At 41.8% G+C, this 19,441-nt stretch overlaps 1 protein-coding gene across 2 annotated transcripts in view; it reads right to left on the bottom strand.

Annotated features, from left to right (window-relative positions):
* MYO5C (myosin VC) overlaps positions 1-19,441 on the bottom strand; it is a 94,229-nt gene that overhangs the window by 1,471 nt on the left and 73,317 nt on the right. Inside the window, exons 34-40 of one of the 2 annotated variants that reach the window (XM_041745482.1) lie at positions 18,546-18,644; positions 17,126-17,280; positions 15,517-15,606; positions 12,711-12,861; positions 11,529-11,811; positions 1,764-1,938; positions 1,288-1,368 (exon numbers count right to left, since the gene is read on the bottom strand). In XM_041745482.1, the coding sequence (XP_041601416.1) occupies positions 1,288-1,368; positions 1,764-1,938; positions 11,529-11,811; positions 12,711-12,861; positions 15,517-15,606; positions 17,126-17,280; positions 18,546-18,644 (1,034 nt within the window). The remainder of the gene's footprint in view (positions 1-1,287; positions 1,369-1,763; positions 1,939-11,528; positions 11,812-12,710; positions 12,862-15,516; positions 15,607-17,125; positions 17,281-18,545; positions 18,645-19,441) is intronic. The other variant, XM_041745483.1, reaches the window with a different exon arrangement.

Here is a 19,441-nt window from a genome sequence, read left to right as displayed (position 1 = left end):
TGCTTTATGACTATCTAGAAGTTCAGAGTAAGGAAAACACAACCTAACCTTCACTGAAAAGCTCCTTTCAAAATCATGTGAGAGAATGCCCAAAAGAGCCTTTTGATAACACAGTCCCACGGTGAAATGGTCTACGCAGGATTTCCAATCAGCTCTTGTGAATATTTACTTTCGTGCTCTGTTTCACTTCAGATGTTAATTTCCTACAGGACGGACTGACTGTAAATGGATCTGTTTTCTATTCTTATCATCTCGTGGCATAATTCTAAGCCCAAACATGAGTAGATCTGAAGTAGTAAATCTTTCTAGCAGTTACCCTTCTTTTTAGATCAGTAGTTTATGAACTTTTTTTGTCTCAAGACACCTTTATAACTCTTTAAAGATTATTGAGGACTCCAAAGAGCTTTTGTGTATGTGGGTATAACTGCTGATATTTACCATATTAGTAATTAAAACAATAATTTAAAATATGAATTCATTAAAGTAACAAACCCAACACATGTAAACATTTATCGAAAAATAACTATTTTTGAAAACAAAAAAAATTAGCAGTAAGGGGTATTGTTTTATATTTTTGTAAATCTTTTAACGTCTGACTTAATGAGACCGGTGGAATCTCGTATCCACTTCTGCATTCAACCTATGGTGATGTGTTGTTTTGGTTGAAGTATATGAAGAAAAGTCTGCTTCACACATATGTATTTGGAAAAAGGAAGACTTTGCAGACCCCCTGAAAGGGTCTCAAGGACCCACAGGATCCTGGAACCAAACTCAGAGAACTGATGCCTTAGCTGATTGGAGAAAATACTTTAGGGATTAAAATAAGACAAATGGGCTTATGTTTTTCCATTCAGCCTCTGCTCCCTTGCACAGTGCTAATAAGAAGATTGATGATAAATAAGACATGCTGAAGGAACACAGCAGGTGAATCATGGTTGTGGTGTTTCATTCTCCTCCCACTGAGGCTAAAATGGGTTCTGAAAACTGGGGTATTTGACAGGGAGAACTCCTGCTGTTTTTGCTAAGTGCCTTTCTTTTGCATGTTTGGTAAATGCGCTTTAATCTTAGATTTCTATAATGTTAATTCAATATTCAATCAATCATTCATTCATTCATTTAAAGTAGGCTCCACACCCATGTGGGGCCCAACGTGGGGTCTGAAATCACAACCCTGAGATCAAGACCCGAGCTGAGATCAAGAGTTGGACACTTAGCTGATTGAGCCATTCAGGTGTCCTCTTAATTTCTTATATGGAAAACTAAAAGGCACATCCTTAAGGATCTTACCTGTACTTTGCGAACAAAGGACGGAGTCACTCTTTTCTCGAAGTCGTCTATAGGTGTGTATGAATTAAGGATCTTTATGATCTGTGAACAGCACATAAGATGGTGTTGACCATGAAAAATCACAAGCCTGTCCATGAAATAATGATTCAGATGGTTTGGGAACTATTGGGAGCCACATGTAGTTTTTTGATACAGTAATTTGGCTTTAGGAACCATGTACTCTAACCTCTTTCCTTCCCCCCATTCCTTCCCCTCATATATAGACATCTGTGAGTTCAGTGGGCAGGATATGTATCATATACATTTTCCTGTTTTTAAGTCCTAAGTTAATATTAAATAAATGCTTATTAGATAAGAAGGTGGTTCATGGGAAATATGTGTGCACCCCAAAGAGCACACAGAGATTCAGACACATCCTATGGCTGGCTAAGCTAGAGAGGGCAGAGATCAGGGACACACTTAACCAGCCTGGTCACCTGCACAGCAGACAGTGAGGTGCAGCGTTCATAGATCTCCTTGGCATCGCTGTCTGTGATCTTCTTGACCTGAAGCAACCAGGCTGCCTGAGAGAGAGGTTCCAAAGTTTCCTTGGCCAAGCTGTTCTGCAAATTCTTATCCTTAAGCCATTCTTCTAAGTAGCTGATATTGCACCTGGAGTAAAAGCCAGAGAAACAGACAACAGTGGGTGACCCACTGAGATCTGTCCACTTCAGGAGAGGGTGCCCAATACCCCAGTGTGTCCTAAGAGGGTACCCGGGTTCACTGAGAACCTTAGGACCATGGTCCAGCAGTTTCTTCATTTGTAACACCAGGAGGTTGGACCAGATGATTAGCTCTCATGATCCATGGTTTTAAGGATCTTGATTGTCTGGGGTGAGGGGTCATACCAGCTAATAAACTTGGGGGAAAATCTGAGTAAAAAGCAGTGACTGCAATAATTTATAAAGTGATCTATTAAAATACCCTTAATAATAGATTTGAAAATCTACTTAAGGAAAATAAAATACACTTAATAATAGATTTGAAAATCTACTTAAGGAAAAAATCATAGTGATATTTAAAGACTTAATATTGGTGTAAAAAACTGTTTTCCTAAATTGACAGAAAATTTCCAATTGATAGAAGGCTTTCATTCAGTCCACTGGGGTTTTCATTCTTGTGTCTGTCACTAATTATCATAAGTTTACAAGTTAAGAAGCATGGTTTTAGTTCCACCAATCTACTTGTGTGAGCTTGGAAAGTTACTGAACCTCTCTGGGTGAATGAGAGTGTTGAGAACCCTCATACGTTGCTAGTGGGAATGTAAAATGGTAGAGCTGCTAATGATAACAGTTGGCAGTTCCTCAAAACATAAAACATAAAACTGCGACATGACCCAGTAATTCCACTTTTAGGTAGATACTTAAGAGAACTGAAAGCATGTCCACACAATGTTTCACTACTCAAAAATCAGTAGTGAAATGTTCATTGTGCCATTACTCATAATTGCCAAAAAATGAAAACAACCCAAAATGTTCACCAACTGATGGATATACAAATTGTGGTATGTCCATACAGTGGGACATTTATTCAGCAATAAGAAGGAATAAGGGGGATCCCTGGGTGGCGCAGCGGTTTGGCGCCTGCCTTTGGCCCGGGGCACGATCCTGGAGACCCAGGATCGAATCCCACGTCGGGCTCCCGGTGCATGGAGCCTGCTTCTCCCTCTGCCTGTGTCTGTGTCTCTGCCTCTCTCTCTCTCTCTCTGTGTGTGTGACTATCATAAATAAATAAAAATAAAAAAATTTAAAAAAAGAAGGAATAAGGTATTGATACATGCTACCACATGGATGGACTGTGAAAACATTATGCTAAGTGAAGAAGCCAGTCACAAAAGACAACACATTTTATGATTCCATTTATAAAAGTGTCCAGAACAGGCAAACCTATAGAGAAAGAAAATATATTTGTGGTTGCCTCGCGTGAGGGAGAGGGGACAGGGGAAGTGAGATGTGGTAGGGGTTAAGAATGCCGCTAATGGGTTTAAGGTTTCTTTTTGCAGTGATAGATGTTTTAAAAGTACATTATGGTGATGTTTGCACAACTCTGTAAATATACCAAAACCCAATGAACTGTACAGATATAGTTTACAGAATTAATAAACTGTACAGCATGTAAATTATCTATCAATGAAGCTGCTTTTAAAAATTGAGTGTTGGGGGCACCTGGCTGGCTCAGTTGGAGGAGCATGCAACTCTTGATCTTGGAGTCATGGGTTCAAGCCCCACGTTGGGTATAGAGATAAATAAATAAACTTTAAAAAATTAAGTGTTGAACCAAGTGATCTCTAAGGTCATTTCCAGCTCTGGCCTTCTAAATTAGCACTCCCTATGTGGGTCTTCTCTTTGATTATAACACTGGGACAATAATTCTGAATTGATATATTCCACAGGAACGTAAGGAATGTGAGATACCATATCTTCCATTGGTTTCCTCCCTTTTTTACACTGTCAGTTTTGTCCCACTATTTTGGATTCCTATTATGATAGATTCCTATTGGGCCTCCCATATTATCCCTTCTAATCCATCCTATTTAAATCTGCCATAGTCCTTCCTTAAACTGGATATTGAGCATGTTAATTCTCCCACTCAAAAATCAGTAGTGAAATATAATCTAGTAACTCCATTTCTGGGTATTTACTCAAAGACAATGAAAACACTAATTCAAAAACCTATATACAACCCTATGTTTATTGTAGCATTATTTTTAATAGTCAAGATATGGAAGCAACCCAGGTGTCCATCTATAGATGAATGGATAAAGAAGGTGTAGTGTAGCTATACAATGGAATATTACTCAGCCATAAAAAAGAATGAGATCTTGCCATTTGCAATAACCTGGATTGACCTAGAAGGTATAATGCTAAGTGAAAGAAGTTAGCTGAAGAATATCATATGATTTCACTCACATGTGGAATTTGAGAAACAGAACAAAGGAAAAAACAAACAAACAAACAAACACAGATTCTTAAGTACAGAGAACAAACTAGTGGTTGTCAGGGGGGAGGTGGATGGAAGGATGAATGAAATAGATAAAGGGGATTAAGAGCACACTTATCCTGATGACGACTGAGTAGTGTATAGAATTTTTGGATCATTATATTGTATACCTGAAACTAATATAACACTGTATGTTGATTATACTTCAATTAAAAAAAAAAAGTGGAGAGGGCAGCCCTGGTGACCCACCAGTTTAGTGCCGCCTTCAGTCCAGGGTGTGATCCTGGAGATCCAGGATCGAGTCCCACATTGGGCTCCCTGCCTGGAGCCTGCTTCTCCCTCTGCCTTTGTCTCTGCCTCTCTCTTTCTCTCTCTGTGTCTCTCATGAATAAATAAATAAAAATCTTCAAAAAAAAAAAAAAAGGTGGAGAAATCAGTGGTGGAGTTCCAGTTCTTGGTAAGAACATACTCTACTTTGCCCCTCCCGTTGAATGCAGCTATTAAAGCTTACTAAAATGCCTGAAGCAGCTATTTGAGGACTCTGAAAAGTAAATAGGACAAGGTAGAGTGGGGAAGAAGACCAGAATTTGAGGTATTGCCAAATGGATAGTGAGTTTACTAGCTTTTTCTGTCCACTATTCATTAGTCTGACCTCAAAGGAGCTGAACTCAGCAGCTGGTGCTGATGGTAATAAAGATCTCCAGTAGGAGCCTCTAGATCTGGGTTGAGGGACTGAAAAGAGGGGTCTTACTACTCTTAAGAGAGGGCAGAAATCCTCTTTTTTTTTCTTTTTTCTACTTTTTCTTTTTTGTGTTTAAGCCCCAAACAATTTCACTGTGGTCACAGGGTCCAGTAAGGAGCTCAAATTCTGAGGCAGGAAAACCTTCTCCAAATGGAGCAACTGTAGTTCAAGAGAATGAGGGTGAATCCCCACTGTTCTTTTTCACCACCACTTAGCCCCAGATGAAGACATTTGCAGGAAGTTCACCACATAGTGGGTTAAATAAATTCCCAGTTTTCTGGAGGACCAAAATGGGGATTCCCAGGGATCTGGAAAGTATCAGGGGTGTTTCGGAGATGGAGGAGCTTGGTAAAGTAATCCCTTAAAGTTGGTCATGAACTCCTTAGTGCACACCTGGGTTCATGCATGGATCTGACCCTCAACAGCTCACATAGACTTTGAGGAATAAACAATGGGACAGAGCACCATCCAAGTTTCAGCTGACCATGAGGTGTCACACATGAGACAGAACCAAACAGCATAACAAAGCGTTTGAAAACTGACATGAGAATGACAAGCCACTAAGGATGGTCAGAACTTGCAGCTTGAACTCAAATGGATTATCTGATAAAAAAAATAGCAACATTCTCCATAAGGCTGAAACACCCAAAGTCTCATAGTATAATATTAAAAGTGTCCAGGATACAATTCAAAATTACTTGGTATATGAAGAACCAGGAAAATCTCAATTTGCGTCATACAAGACAATCAATAGATATCAGCTCTGAGATGACACAGAGTTGGAATTATCTGATAAAGACTTTAAAGAAGCTATCATAAAAATGCTCCAAAAAATAAAGACAAACTATCTTGAAATAAATGTAAAGATAGTCTCAGATGAGAAAAAAATGATATAAAGAAAAACCAAACAAAAACTTTAGAAGTGAAGAAGTGAAGAATACAATAACAAAAATAAAGAACTCTCTTAGTGGGCTCAACAGCAGGATAGAGATGCCAGAGTAAACAGTCAAGAGAGATGATTCAATCTAAACACAGAAGGGAAAAAAACTTAATAAAATAAACAGAACTTTATGGACTCACTGAACAATAATGAAGATTTAACATTTGTGTTTTTGACGTTCCAGGGGAAAGGAGAAATTGTGGCACAGACAAAATATTTGAAGAAATGACAGAAAAGTTCCCAGATTTAGTGAGATGTATGAGCCTACAGATTCAAAAAGCTCAGGGAATCTCAAATAGGTCATACCCAAAGAAATCCACACCCAAACACATCCTAATTAAACTGTGGAAAATCAAAGACAAAAAAAAAATCATGAAAGCAATCGGAGAAAAATCATGCATTACTAGTAAAGAAACAATAATTCAAATAACCTGACATTTCTCATCAGAAACCATGGAAAATGTTTCATGTTTTTAAAGTGATGACAAAACTGAATGTCAATCCAGAATTCTATATCACAAAATATACTTCAGGAATGAAGGTGAAATGAAGACATTTTCAGATGAAAGAAAACTAAGTATTGCCAGTGAACCTGCTGTATAAGGACTCCTGAAAGAATTTCTTCAGGCAGAAGATACCTTCCTGACACCAAAATGAGATTTTGAGGAAAAAATAAGACTTGGAATATTAGGAATGAAGGAGTAACAGACATGGTAAATATGTGCGTAAGTATAATAGTTCTTCAAATGAGCGTCTTAAAATATATTAGATTATTTAAATGAAAATTATAACATTATCTAGCAGAATTTTTGATGTCTCTAGATATAATACATAAGACAACTATAATGTAAAGGGAAAAGGGGCCTATGTGATGGTAAGCTTCCTACATTCCACTTGATACGGTTAAGATAATGATTCTAATATAGAATAAGGGGCACCTGGGTAGCTCAGTCAATTAAGCATCTGCCTCTTGATTTCAGCTCAGGTTTTGATCTCAGGGTGGTGAGTTCAAGTGCCATGTTGGGCACGGAGCCTAACTTAAAAATAACTAAATAAATAGACTTAAAACTTAAGTATATATATATAGTGTAATCCTACAAAATACTTTAAAAATACAAAGATATATAGTAAAAACACAGTATATAAATTTTTTTAGAGAGGGGAAGGGGCAGAGAGAAAGAGAGAGAGTATCTTAAGCAGGTTCCACATCCAGCGCAGAGCCTGTCATGGGGCTCCATCTCACAACACTGAGATCATGACCAGACAAAATCCAGAGTTTGACACTTAACTTTTGACTGAGCCACCTGGGCACCCCGAGAGTAGATAAATTTAAAAGGGGTACCAAAAAATGTTCAAAGAACTCAAAAGAAGGCAGAGAAAGGAGAACAGAGAAATAAAAACCAGAAGAGGCAAGTAGAAAATAATAAAATGGTAGGCTTATATCTAAACATATCAATAATTACATTAAGTTAAAATGGCCTAAACACCCCAATTGAGAAGTACAGATTGTCAGACTGGCTTAAAAAACCCCAAAACCAAAACAAGACCCTAATATATGCTGCCTCTAAGAAAGTCACTTCATATATGATACAGGTAGGTTAAAAGTAAAAAGATGAGATAAGATACACTATGAAAACACTAATCAAAAGAAACAGTAGGCTTTCAGATAAAGTAGATTTCAGAGGAGAGAAGATTACCATTAGAGGGATAAAGGAGGACTCTATATAACGTTAGGATGGTCAACTCACCAAGAAGACATACCGATTCTTCTTTTTTTCAAGATTTTATTTATGTATTCATGAGAGACACAGAGAGAGAGGCAGAGGATGGACAGAGAGAAAAGCAGGCTCCCTGCAGGGAGCCCGATATGGGACTCGAACCCTGCACCTGGGATTATGCTCTGAGCCGACGGCAGACACCTAACCACTGAGCCTACCCAGGCATCCCAGATAGAACAATTCTTAATGTGTATGTGCCTAACAACAGAGCCTCAAAGTATATGGAGCAAAAACTGACAGACTGAAAGAACATATGATTCAAAATTACAGTTGGAGACTTCTACTCTTCTCAGTAGTCAACAGAATTAATACACAGAAAATCAAGGGTATAGCAGGAATGAAAGATACCATCAATACCCATCAACCATGGGTCTAATTGACATTTATAGAACATTCCACCCAATGGCAGCAGAAATATACCTTTCAACTGCATGTGGAATATTCACAAAAACAGACCATATTCTGAGTCATAAAAGCAAATCTTCATAAATTTAAAAAGAATTAAAATCATACAAAGTTTTTTTTTAATGTAAAAATATTTAGAAGTTTTTATTTAACAAATAAACCTGGGAAAGTCTCAGGCAAAGTGGGATGGTTGGTGACTCTGGTGTCTTAATCTATGGTACATTTTCAACCTCTGTGCACCTTGAGATGTTTTTTTTATTATGATAAATACACACATAAAATTTACCATCTTAACCATTTTTAAGTGTATGGTACAAGTTTTAACTGTATGTACCACATTATGCAACAGAACTCTTTCATCTTGTAGACTTAAACTCTATATCCATAGAACAACACCTCCCCTTTCCCCTCTCTCTTCAGTCCTGGGCAAAAACCATTCTACCTTCTGTTTCCAAGAGTGTGACTAACAGAATACATTCCTTGAACATATGGAATGAAACTAAAAGTCAGTAACAGAAAGGCAGCAAGAAAGTCTCTGAATACTTGGATATGAAACCATATACTTCTAAATGATCCACAGGTCAAAGAGTAAGACTCCAAGGAAGTTAGAAATTATTTTCAATTCAACAAAAATGAAAATACAACATCTCAAAAATGGTTGGATAAAGTTAGTGCTTGGAGAGAAATTTATAGCATTAAATGCTTATGTTAGAAAAGAGAGTTCTCAGAGTCAATAACCAATGCTTCTACCTGAAGAAACTAGAAAAAGAACAAAATAAGTCCAAAGTAAGCAGAAGGAATGAAATAATACAGTATCAGAAATCAATTAAAAATTTTAAAATAGAGAAAAATCAGGGAAAGCAAAAACTGGTTATTTGAAAGGATCAGTAAAATTGATAGCAAGCTGATAGCAAAATTGATCAGTAACTCTAGCAAGATGGATCAAGATAAAAAGAGAAGACACAGGGATCCCTGGGTGGCGCAGCGGTTTGGCGCCTGCCTTTGGCCCAGGGCGCGATCCTGGAGACCCGGGATCGAATCCCACGTCGGGCTCCCGGTGCATGGAGCCTGCTTCTCCCTCTGCCTGTGTCTCTGCCTCTCTCTCTCTCTCTGTGACTATCATAAATAAATAAAAATTAAAAAAAAAAGAGAGAAGATACAGATTACCAATATAGGAATGTAAGTGGGGGGATATCACTGCAAATTCTGCAGAAAGTAAAATAATAAGAAAATATCATTAATAGTTCTACACACAGAAACTCAACAACTTAGATGAAGTGCACTGATTCCTTAAAAAATAACTCATCTAAAATGAGATATGTAACCTGAATAGTCCTATGACTATTAAAGAAATTGAATTCCAAGTTTAAAGCCTTCTTAGAAAAAATCCAATCTGTGGTGGCTATGACTGCTGAGACTAGAGTGCGCCTTGCTCACGCTGGCATTCCACTTTTTCTTTGGAACCCCCCTGGCATTCCATTCAACTCCATCAGTTTTCCTTCACTGAGGCTTGTGCTCATTCCTCCAAGTCTGCATCTCCTAAAATTCTATCTGTCTTTTCAGGCCCAAATCAGTGCCTTTCATGTTCTTCTCCAGTTCCCTTAGTCCAGCAAGCAGTGTTATATCCTTGGGCCACATTATTCTGGTTCCTGACAGAACTGTCACCCTATGGGGGCTTTTATCAAAGATCACTGGGCAAAACAGCTGCAGCGAAACTTGCTGTAAAAATGCTACTGCAGAGACTGTGGGATAAAGTTCCCCATGAAATCTTATTTTTAGGGATCCCTCGGTGGCTCAGTGGTTTAGCGCTGCCTTCAGCCCAGGGTATGATCCTGGAGTCCCGGGATCGAGTCCCACATTGGGCTCACTGCATGGAGCCTGCTTCTCCCTCCGCCTGTGTCTCTGCCTCTCTTCTCTCTCTCTCTTTGTCTCTCATGAATAAATAAATAAATAAATCTTTTTAAAAAATCTTATTTTTGTAATTCATGACTAGGGACAAAAAAGTAATTAGGAAAATCTTTATCTCTTTCTTCCCTGGGAATACCTGGCTCACCAGACTCAACAAGACCAGGTTGCTGACAATGTCTGGCATTCTGTCCTGCCAGCCAGAAAGCCCAGAAACAGTTTTCAAGCCACTCTGTCCAGTGTTTATGATTTTTTCCCCTTTGGTCTTGATTTCCTACTTGTATTCATGTCTTATTATTTCATGGCTTGTTTTTCATTGTAAAGCCACCTCAGATCCTTATGGGCCTTGCTTATGGCAGGAGCTTAATAGATATCTGAGTGAACAAATCTCTGTCAAATTCATGTGCTACTCAGAGCAACACACTGTAAGGGGATTACTTCTCGGATGACCACTTTCAATTGGTGAAAGAAAAAGGTGCTGAGCACCTATGGGGACAGATGTGGCCTATCCCCTGGGCAGCTGTCACAGGACCTAGAGGCGTGTGTCCTGCTCATGACCATCCTCCCTTGTGGAGACCCACAGAAGGAATGAGAATTGCCTTAGTCAAGGCTCAAATGGCACATTGAGGTTTACGGGTTTACTTTGAATAGGGTTGAATCCTACCTCAGAGGCCTACAGGGTTTTCTGCTTGGAGCTTGTGAAATAAATAAAACCCTTTCCTTTCTCAAGGACGAGAAATAGATGGACAAAGGCCAGCCCTTCAGAATACTCCTTCTTATCTGAAAACCACAACCTGGTGTCATGGGATTCGCCAGCCTGGTGGTGGGGATGTCCAACTCCAAACTTCATTAATGCTAAAACGGTTTAATGGATGCCTCGTTTATCTCTTGGCTTAAGGTACTTGGCCATCTCCCCTTACATCACTGTCATCAACATGACCTCAGCTTCTCATGCCACACGCAGGTATCAAATCCCTGTTCAAATTAGCAAAATCTTAAATATCTGGTCTGTTCCTAGTCACGTGGCAGTGTTAACTCTTACGAAAGCTCAGGGCTTGTGTTTCCTCAACCAAGAGATCAAGAAAAGTTGACACCCTCCAAAAGTGTGGCTCATCATGTCCTCGGGACATTGGTCCTGCTGCTCCCCAAGCAAACCTCTGCTTGATCCAGACAGAGCTTCCTACTACAGCTGGAGGGGGGGGGGGCCCACTCAGCTCCCCCACCGTGCCTTTGCCCACCTCGTTTCCCCTTGCCTGGAACGCCCTTCTCCCTGTTAAATCCCTCAGTGCACAGCTCTCGGGCTTAACTTGTCCACGACGATCAACGATGGCTCTTCTCTGCAGCACCTGTTGGCGACTTCATCGTCCTCGCCCGAGAGGCCTCTCGCCCCGCACCCGGGCAGCGTGGCCCGCGCAGGGGCTCAGCCTGCGGCGATGGAGCTCAAGAGCGTTCTTCCCCGCGGCCCCCGGCCTGAGCGGATGCTGGGCCTTACCTGATCTGCATCCCTTTCCTGCAGGAGCACATGTCCTTGCGCAGGAAGAGGCTGTTCAGGGTGACTGCCCCAATCAAGAAGAAGAGCTGCTTCACGGCCTGCCGCACCAGCTCGGGGTCCAGGCCGTTCTGGCACATGGTGCTGTAGAAGTAGCTCAGCTGCTGCAGGACGGAGGTCATGGTGTAGGCGTCCGTGTCGTCTATGCTAGACGAGCGCTTCCGGAAGCCTGTGGGCTTCAGGCCAGAAATGCCCTGCAGGCTCTCGTACTCCAGCATGCCGGGCACTAAGACAGGAAAACACAAGCTTTCTTGCACACACAGTGGAGACAACCAGAGGACATTTTCCATTGCTCTCTTGGGTCTGTTCCAAGGTGGGATATTTTCCATGAGGGTTAGCAGGGGCCTCGGCTGTGACAGGGAGAGAGGATCCAGGACTGGGGAGCTTGTGGGGCAGGAGGTGGCTGGAGGGCAGGCCTGCTTAGGACAGGGCAGCAGCTCTGCTTGGAGGCTTGGAGCGCCTCTTCTTTCAACTTCACAGGAAAGGGAGCAGGTTAACATCATAACTCATGGTCTGGGACCATTTAAAGCCTGAAGTACTTAAACTTCAGAAAATTGAAGAAAGTATACAAGAATTTGAGGGGGACTTTAAGATTTCAAACACACTTAGTCATGACCTAAGATTAGCTATATAAGTAGTAGCAGGTCTCACCAGTCTTTCCCTTCAGGGTGAATCAGCCTTACAGGTAGGAAACTATGAATCATGTACTTTTTTCTAAAAAAGATTTTATTTATTTATTCATGAGAGACAGAGAGAGGCAGAGACACAGGCAGAAGGAGAAGCAGGCCCCCCGCCCCGCTCCCCGCAAGGAGCCTGATGCAGGACTCAGTCCCGGATCCCAGGATCACACCCTGAGCCAAAGGCAGACGCTCAACCACCGAGCCACCCAGGCATCCCTATGAAGCATGTACTTTTATAAAGCAATCATTTCAAGCAGTTAAAAAGAATTAAAAAGTAGACATTCACACAATTAAGTTTTTCTGGTTTTAAAATTATATTCTTTGTAAACATTCCTTATACTGGATTTACTTTCTTTTTTTATTTATTTTTTATTTTTTTTTGATTTACTTTCTTAAGGTCTCAGTGCTACCATAAATATTTTTTGGTCATCTATTCTTTTCTTACCTATTATTGGCTGAATGTTGTTTTCCATTACAACAATGAACCGATGATATATTCGTATAGCCACATCACTAAGAATCTGTCTGTATTCTGAAAGGTCAAAGTTGTTCAAGCAATTCTTATTCTGATTTGGACTATTGAGCTTCATGAATTCCTGAAAGTAATGTGAGCATATAAATATTAGAATGATATAGACATGTAGGAAATTAAAACACTGTCTCTACTAATGATGTTCTAATCAGCTCTTATACTTTAAAGCCTAATGTCTCAAATGAACTCTGCATGTTGGTGGTACCACTTATTTTCTATAAGTAACTGTCACTGTACTGCCTCCTCACCCTACAAATATGTGCCCCCAGCACCTACAGAATACAGTGGAAGACAACTCCCATGGAAGCTCATCAAAAAACCTACAAAGCACCTACAGAAACAAAGAGCTGTAAGAGGTCAGTTGGTACAATGCATGAGATTCATGACTTAATGATTATAGAACATTGATCAATCTGAAATTTTTTAAAATGTGTGTTATGGACTAACTGTTCGTGATGCTCCCAAATTCATATGTTGGAGCCCTCACCTCCAGTGCAGCTGTATTTGGAGAAGGGGCCTGTAATAAAGTAATTCAGATCAAGAGGTTCTAAGTGTGAAGCCCTAATCTGTCAGGTTTAGTGTCCCTTTATTAAGAGATACAGAGAGCTCAATCTCTTTCCACACCCATGCACCAAGGAAAAGGCTGTGTGAGGGCACAGAGAGAAGGCAGCCATCCACAAGTCAGAAAGAAAACTCTCACCAGGAACCAGCCATGCTGGCACCCTGGTCTCAGACTTCAGGCCTCTAGAACTGTGAGAAAATAAATTTCTGTAATTTAAAAGCTTTGTAGTCTGTGATATTTCGTTATAACAGCCCAATCAGACTAATATAGTAGGTTCAACATATTCAAAGAGATAAAAGAAAAAGAGAGCATTAAGAAGAGCATGTAATGATAAGAGGCAGAGGTGAAAAAGCACCACTGAAATATAAGTGAAAATATAGTAATTGAAAAAAACATGCAGACTGGGAAAAGTACATGGGGGGGGGCAAAGAAAACATCAACAAATAAATGGTATTGAATAATATCCTCTTCCATTAATGTCTCACACATACCAGTTTGTCTTAAATGGACTGGGCTGTGCCCCCTGCTTCTTTTGGTATTCCTTTTAGTCAAACATTGGATTTTCTTTACTTATTTCTCCTTTTGTTCTATAGTACTAGTAGAGTTACTTCTATATTTAGTTTTACTTTTCCTTTATTGGGACAATTGGCTAGCCACCCGGAAGAAGATATGAAATCATTATCTCACACATCATGGGATAAATAATCACACCAATTCTGGATAGATAAAAACATAATTGTGAGCTCTAAATTTGAATTATAGAGGTTCAGAAGAAAGTAAGAGAACAAGTTCATGATCTCAGGGCAGGGAAGAATTTCCTGAACAAGACACTAAAACACACGTCATAAATGAATAGGATTGATACACCACAGTTCAGAAATTGTGTACAACAGACCCCATAAAGAAAATTATAAGACAAGCCACGGTTTATCCATGATATGTAAATATCTCCTATGAATCAATAAGAAAAAAAAAAGTCAAGGGATGCCTGGGTGGCTCAGCAGTTGAGCACCTTGCTTTTGGCTCAGGGTATGATCCTGAGGTCCAGGATCAAGTCTTGCATTGCACTCCTTGTGGGGAGCCTGCTTCTCCCTCTGCCTGTGTCTCTGCCTCTCTCTCTCTGTCTCTCATGAATAAATAAATAAAATCTTTAAAAAAATAGCTTCTAAAAAAATGGAGAACTGACGTCAGTAGGCAATTTGAACAGAAACCCAAATGATCAGTGAGCACATGGAGTGATTCCTTTTTTTTTTTTTAAGATTTATTTATTTTAGAGAAAGTGTGTGTGTGTGTGTGTGTGTGTGTGTGTGTGTGTATGAATGAGCAGGGTTAAGGGTAGAGAGAGAGACAGAGAATCTCCAGCAGACTCCCTGCTGAGCACGGAGCCTATGTAGGCTCAATCTCTTGACCCTGAGATCATGACCTGAGTAGAAACCAAGAGTTTGATGCTCAACCAACTGAGCCACGTATGTGCCCCTACATGGAGTGATTCCTGATCTCATTAGTGATCAGATAATTGCAATTTAAGTCAACACAGTACCATTTTATAGCAATGAGATTGGTAAATAATTAAGATGACTTCAATATCAAGTGTTGATGAAGGTATGATGCTGGAAACTTCCTGCACTGCTGGTGGGACCATTAACGGTACAAACATTTGGGAGGGCAGTGAAAATCCTAAAAGCCACTTTGTTATTTCAGGTCAATGACATTTTGTTCTGTGGGTATTTGAAGAGGGAGGATTCCTTTATGATGCTAGCCCCTTGGGAGCAGAGTCAGAATGGCAAAGGACATACAGATTGTGGAGGAATGATTGGAATCCTGCAGAGAGAAGAGCTCTGAAGAACCAAAGGCAGATGCCTAACTGACTGAGACACCCAGGCTCCCCTACCTCACTGATTTAAAACTCAAGGGAAACTGAGGCCTAGTATCATGCCCATGGTCCAGGCCTCTTTCCGTATGTCTTCTGACTATGACTTCTTTCCAATCAGTGATGTGAAGTTGGCCTCCTGGCTAAGAAGGAAACCAGGAAGCCCTCTGGAGCAGAGGCTGCCCCTGGAGCCAGGCATGTCCCCACTCCCTGTGGTGAGCTCTGGCTCACAAGGAAGTTCTAGACCAGCAGTCAGCACAGAACACAGAGCAGGCAAATGTCCGTACCTCTTCTCCACTGTACTGCCTCAGGCAGTTGAGAAAATGACATGTATTGGAAAGCCAAAAAGATAGCATCTCAAAGTCTTCTAAATGTTCCTTAAAAAAAGAAAAAATAAAGATAGAGCTGGATTTGATGACTACTGGTACCTTTGAGCCAAAAACAGATGTATCTTACCTGTTTGGGTTAGCTGGTGGCTTTTGACCAAAGTGAATTCTTTTATTCACCAAAGGTTTTATTACGTATATAGTGTAACAATGAGCTCTTACATTTATTTAGCAGGATCTGGTTTGCAAAGTATTTCTGTAGAGGTTATGTCACCTATTATGAAATTTGAGGCAGGCACTGCAGGAATCCCTGGTAAAGATGAGCCCAGAGTTCACATTGTGACCAGGAGGAATGTCACTGATAACATGATATCCAGGGGACATGATGAAACAGGTGGCTGAGCACCTGTACATGGGTTATACCAGAGCTCAGAGGGTGGAAAGACACTGGCGAGAGAGGGCAGCTGAGAAAGTCTCCTGAGAAGGGGGGAGAATGCTATTCTTGAAGGAAAGAGGTGCAGAGACGAGAGCTCGGAATCCAGGACTCCACTGGGGAGAACAGCCCTGCTTGTGGGGCTGCAGGAAGAGGAACAGAGAAGGTAGAGGCCTGGTGGTCAGAGGTTAAGGGGAAAACTTGGAAAGTCCTGGGGCTTGGGGAACGCAGCAGGAAAGTTTCAAAGAAGCGTGCCTAATGCTTCAGTCCATTAGAGGAGGACAAAAATTAAGGAAAAACCCTTGGATTTAGCAGGAGGAATGTCTGGTTATCTTTCTGTGGAGTGACAGGGGTGGAAGCCAGATGGCAGGACCCGGTGGAGCCTGCCAGATTAAGCAAGCCCCCTGGCAGTTGGGGTGCAGGGTAGGGTCGGAAAGGCAGAGAGACTACACGATATGTGGGGGCTGCTTTAGTGTGCTGTGTGCTGGAGTGGGGAGGGTCAGGTCCCGGACCCCCACAAAGGCAGAGGGCAGGGAGTCACTGGGGAAGCCAGATGGGAGCTGGTCGTGGGAAAGGGTTTATACTCCGCACGCTGTGCATCTTTTACTTTCTAAATATTTATACGTTCCAGAGCAGCAAGATGAGGCAAACGCTGTGTGCCTGTGGCCTGGGGCACAATGCACACATGCCCTAAGGAAACCCATCTTATGAAATTATGGGCAGGGAAAACATCAATTTCTGTGGGCCCTTTCCAAGGGCACTCTGGTGGCTCTCATGAAAATAGCTACCAGAAAACACTCAACACCAGACAAATGTTAATTTTCTACTCCTGACAAATAATGAATCCTCATGGCCCAGCATCTCACACCCTGAAGGGGTAGGAGCGATGGGGGTGGTGGCTACCAGGTTGTGGTCTTCAAGGTAAGGCTCTGAGTTCTGTTGGCCTATCTGTAGCCTTGGGAATCCCTAACCAAACTTGTTTCTTCCAAACAGCTTGGCTTCTTTGACTGAGTGGGCCTGAGACTAGTCTGAGGTATCTCGTGCTTCACCTAAGACCAGAGGTGCCCCAAGGATGAATCCTCAAGGGATTCTGAAAGCAACCAAAATACCGAGGGCCAGTGTCAAAGGCATTCCTACCTTAACCACCTGCTTGATGCCATTGATGGCGCTGTTCATAAGGGACTTGAGCATGCCGGCGTCGTTGAGGGAGTCTGCGTAGCGCACACACATGAACAGGATGTGAGCTGGCAGTCCCGGGATCATGTTCACCACCACACCACGAGGCTTCAGGTCTGGTACAGAAAGGGTTGATGAGGACGACAGCTCATCGTGAGCTCTCCCTATAAGGAGCCTCTGACCATTGGACAAGGCTTATTTGCTTTCTTGTCCTGATGCACACCTGAATGCCTAGGGATGCCTTTACTCTTTCAGGAATTTAGTCTAGCTCTTCCTGGCAAAAATATACCGGCACCATCTGATCCTCTTACTTCTCATTTGCACAGTACTTTGTCTTTTTTTAAAAGGTTGAATTTTAGTTGGAGTTCGTGCTTCTCCCTAGCATGGAGACCCTGGATTTCAGACCTCCAATGTAAGGGAGAAACCCCAAGTCCATGCACCTGACTCCAGCCTCTATGATGAGGGATATGATCTCAGTGATCACATGCACCCGCCTTGAATCAGGAAAACAGACACATTAATAGTCCTGCAGAGGAGGCCTCACTGGCCTCAAGGAGAAGAGAATGGCAGGGGGAGGAGGGGTAAACTTCATAGAATGGACTAAGGTAAGCAAACCTCCCCACAGCTGCATAAACCAGGGGAATGGAGAGTCCCCATGGGTGTGCACCAGTGAGGGTAGAAAGGACAGGGTACAGGTGCTCATGTGCTCTGGAGGGGGTCACTTAGAAGAAGAGGAAGTTAGGCTCCACATTGCTTTGCTGCTTTAAGATCTTGAGACCAGCTGATAGAAAGGCAGCTTTTCTCTCTGCCACTGGAAAACCGTGTGATTTTCATGGTACAGTCTAGTAAGATTGGCTCTGAGATCACCAACCCTTGTGTGTACACTAGAACATCCCTGTAGGAGTGGCTGGGAAGCCCCCATCATATTGCCTGCAAATAAAATTCTCAACAGAAGTCAAATGGAACAAGGAGTCACAGTTACTTCCACCATAGCTCCTGTGCTAAGACACAAAAATGAGAGGATGTGTCTCCTATCTGGGTTCTATGATCAGACTCTGGAAGGGGTGAGGGCAGCACTTCTTAACTGAGGGCAATTCTGGCTCCCTTGGGATGTTTGGCAGTGTCTGGAGATGGTTTTTATTGTCATGACTAGAGGTTGTTACTGGTTTCTAGAGGGTAGAAGTCAAGGACGCTACTTAATATCTTACAGTGCATAACCCCCCCCCCCCAACAATGAATGATCTGGTCACTAGTGCCGAGGTTGAGAAGATCTGGGCTAGGAGAAGCAGCAATGGAGGAAGAGAAGCTGAGAAGCTACCGCCCCACCCAGGACGGTAGCAATGACTGACAGACAAACATTCAGAGTTCCGGGTCTCACTACCAAGAATGAGGTTTTGAATGAGCTTCTCCTCATCTTCTGTCTTGTATTCCAGCATTCCAAGGTACTCCTTAGTTCCTGAGGACAAGTGCACATCATTGCCTGTAGGCAGAGGCAAAAAATCAGCTAAATTCACAGAAACAGCTTTCATAGGCTTTATAATGAGACTATGCTGTCTTCCCACCCCATTCCAGCTGGCTGGCACATGAACGCTTGTGGCTTTCAGGTATATGGAAACTTTATTAATCCTGAAGAATTCCTCTGGTAGTGATTCATATTTGCGAGTATATCAATGAATAAAGCTGCTGCCAAAAAGGTGAAGTTATCCTTGAAGGGATCCTGATGAGTGCTGGTGTGAATCCAGCACAGCGTGGAGAAAGCAAGCCAAGATACTGCTTCTGTTTTCATGATACTGATGCCACAGTCAAGGAAACAAGATTATGAAACAGTTGGTGAGAAAAGTACTAAACTGCAGGATCCTAAGGGGCCGTATTAGTTTCCTATGTGCTTTAACAAGTTACCACAAACTTGGTGACTTATGATACCACAGAATTCCCCATCTTACAGTGCAGGAGCTCAGAAGACTGAAATGGATCTCACATGAAGAACTGAAATCAAAGTGTCAGTAGAGCTGAGTTCTTCTGGAAGCTCTAGGGGAGAATCGTTTCTTGCCTTTTTCAGCTTCCAGAGGCTGCCCAAATCCCTCGGCTTGTGGCCACATCACTCTGACCTCTGCCTCTATCACCATGGCCCCCTCTCTTTCTGCTTCTGTTGTCACATCGCCTTCTTTCATGCTGGCACTCCTGCCACTCTTTATAAGGTCCCTTATGATTGTACTGGGTCTACCTAATAAGCCTGGGTAATCTCCTCCATCGCCAGATCCTTAATTTAATCACATT

Source organism: Vulpes lagopus, chromosome 2, assembly GCF_018345385.1.
Source record: "Vulpes lagopus strain Blue_001 chromosome 2, ASM1834538v1, whole genome shotgun sequence".
NCBI lineage: Eukaryota > Metazoa > Chordata > Mammalia > Carnivora > Canidae > Vulpes > Vulpes lagopus.
This window is presented reverse-complemented; position numbering and strand designations above follow the sequence as displayed.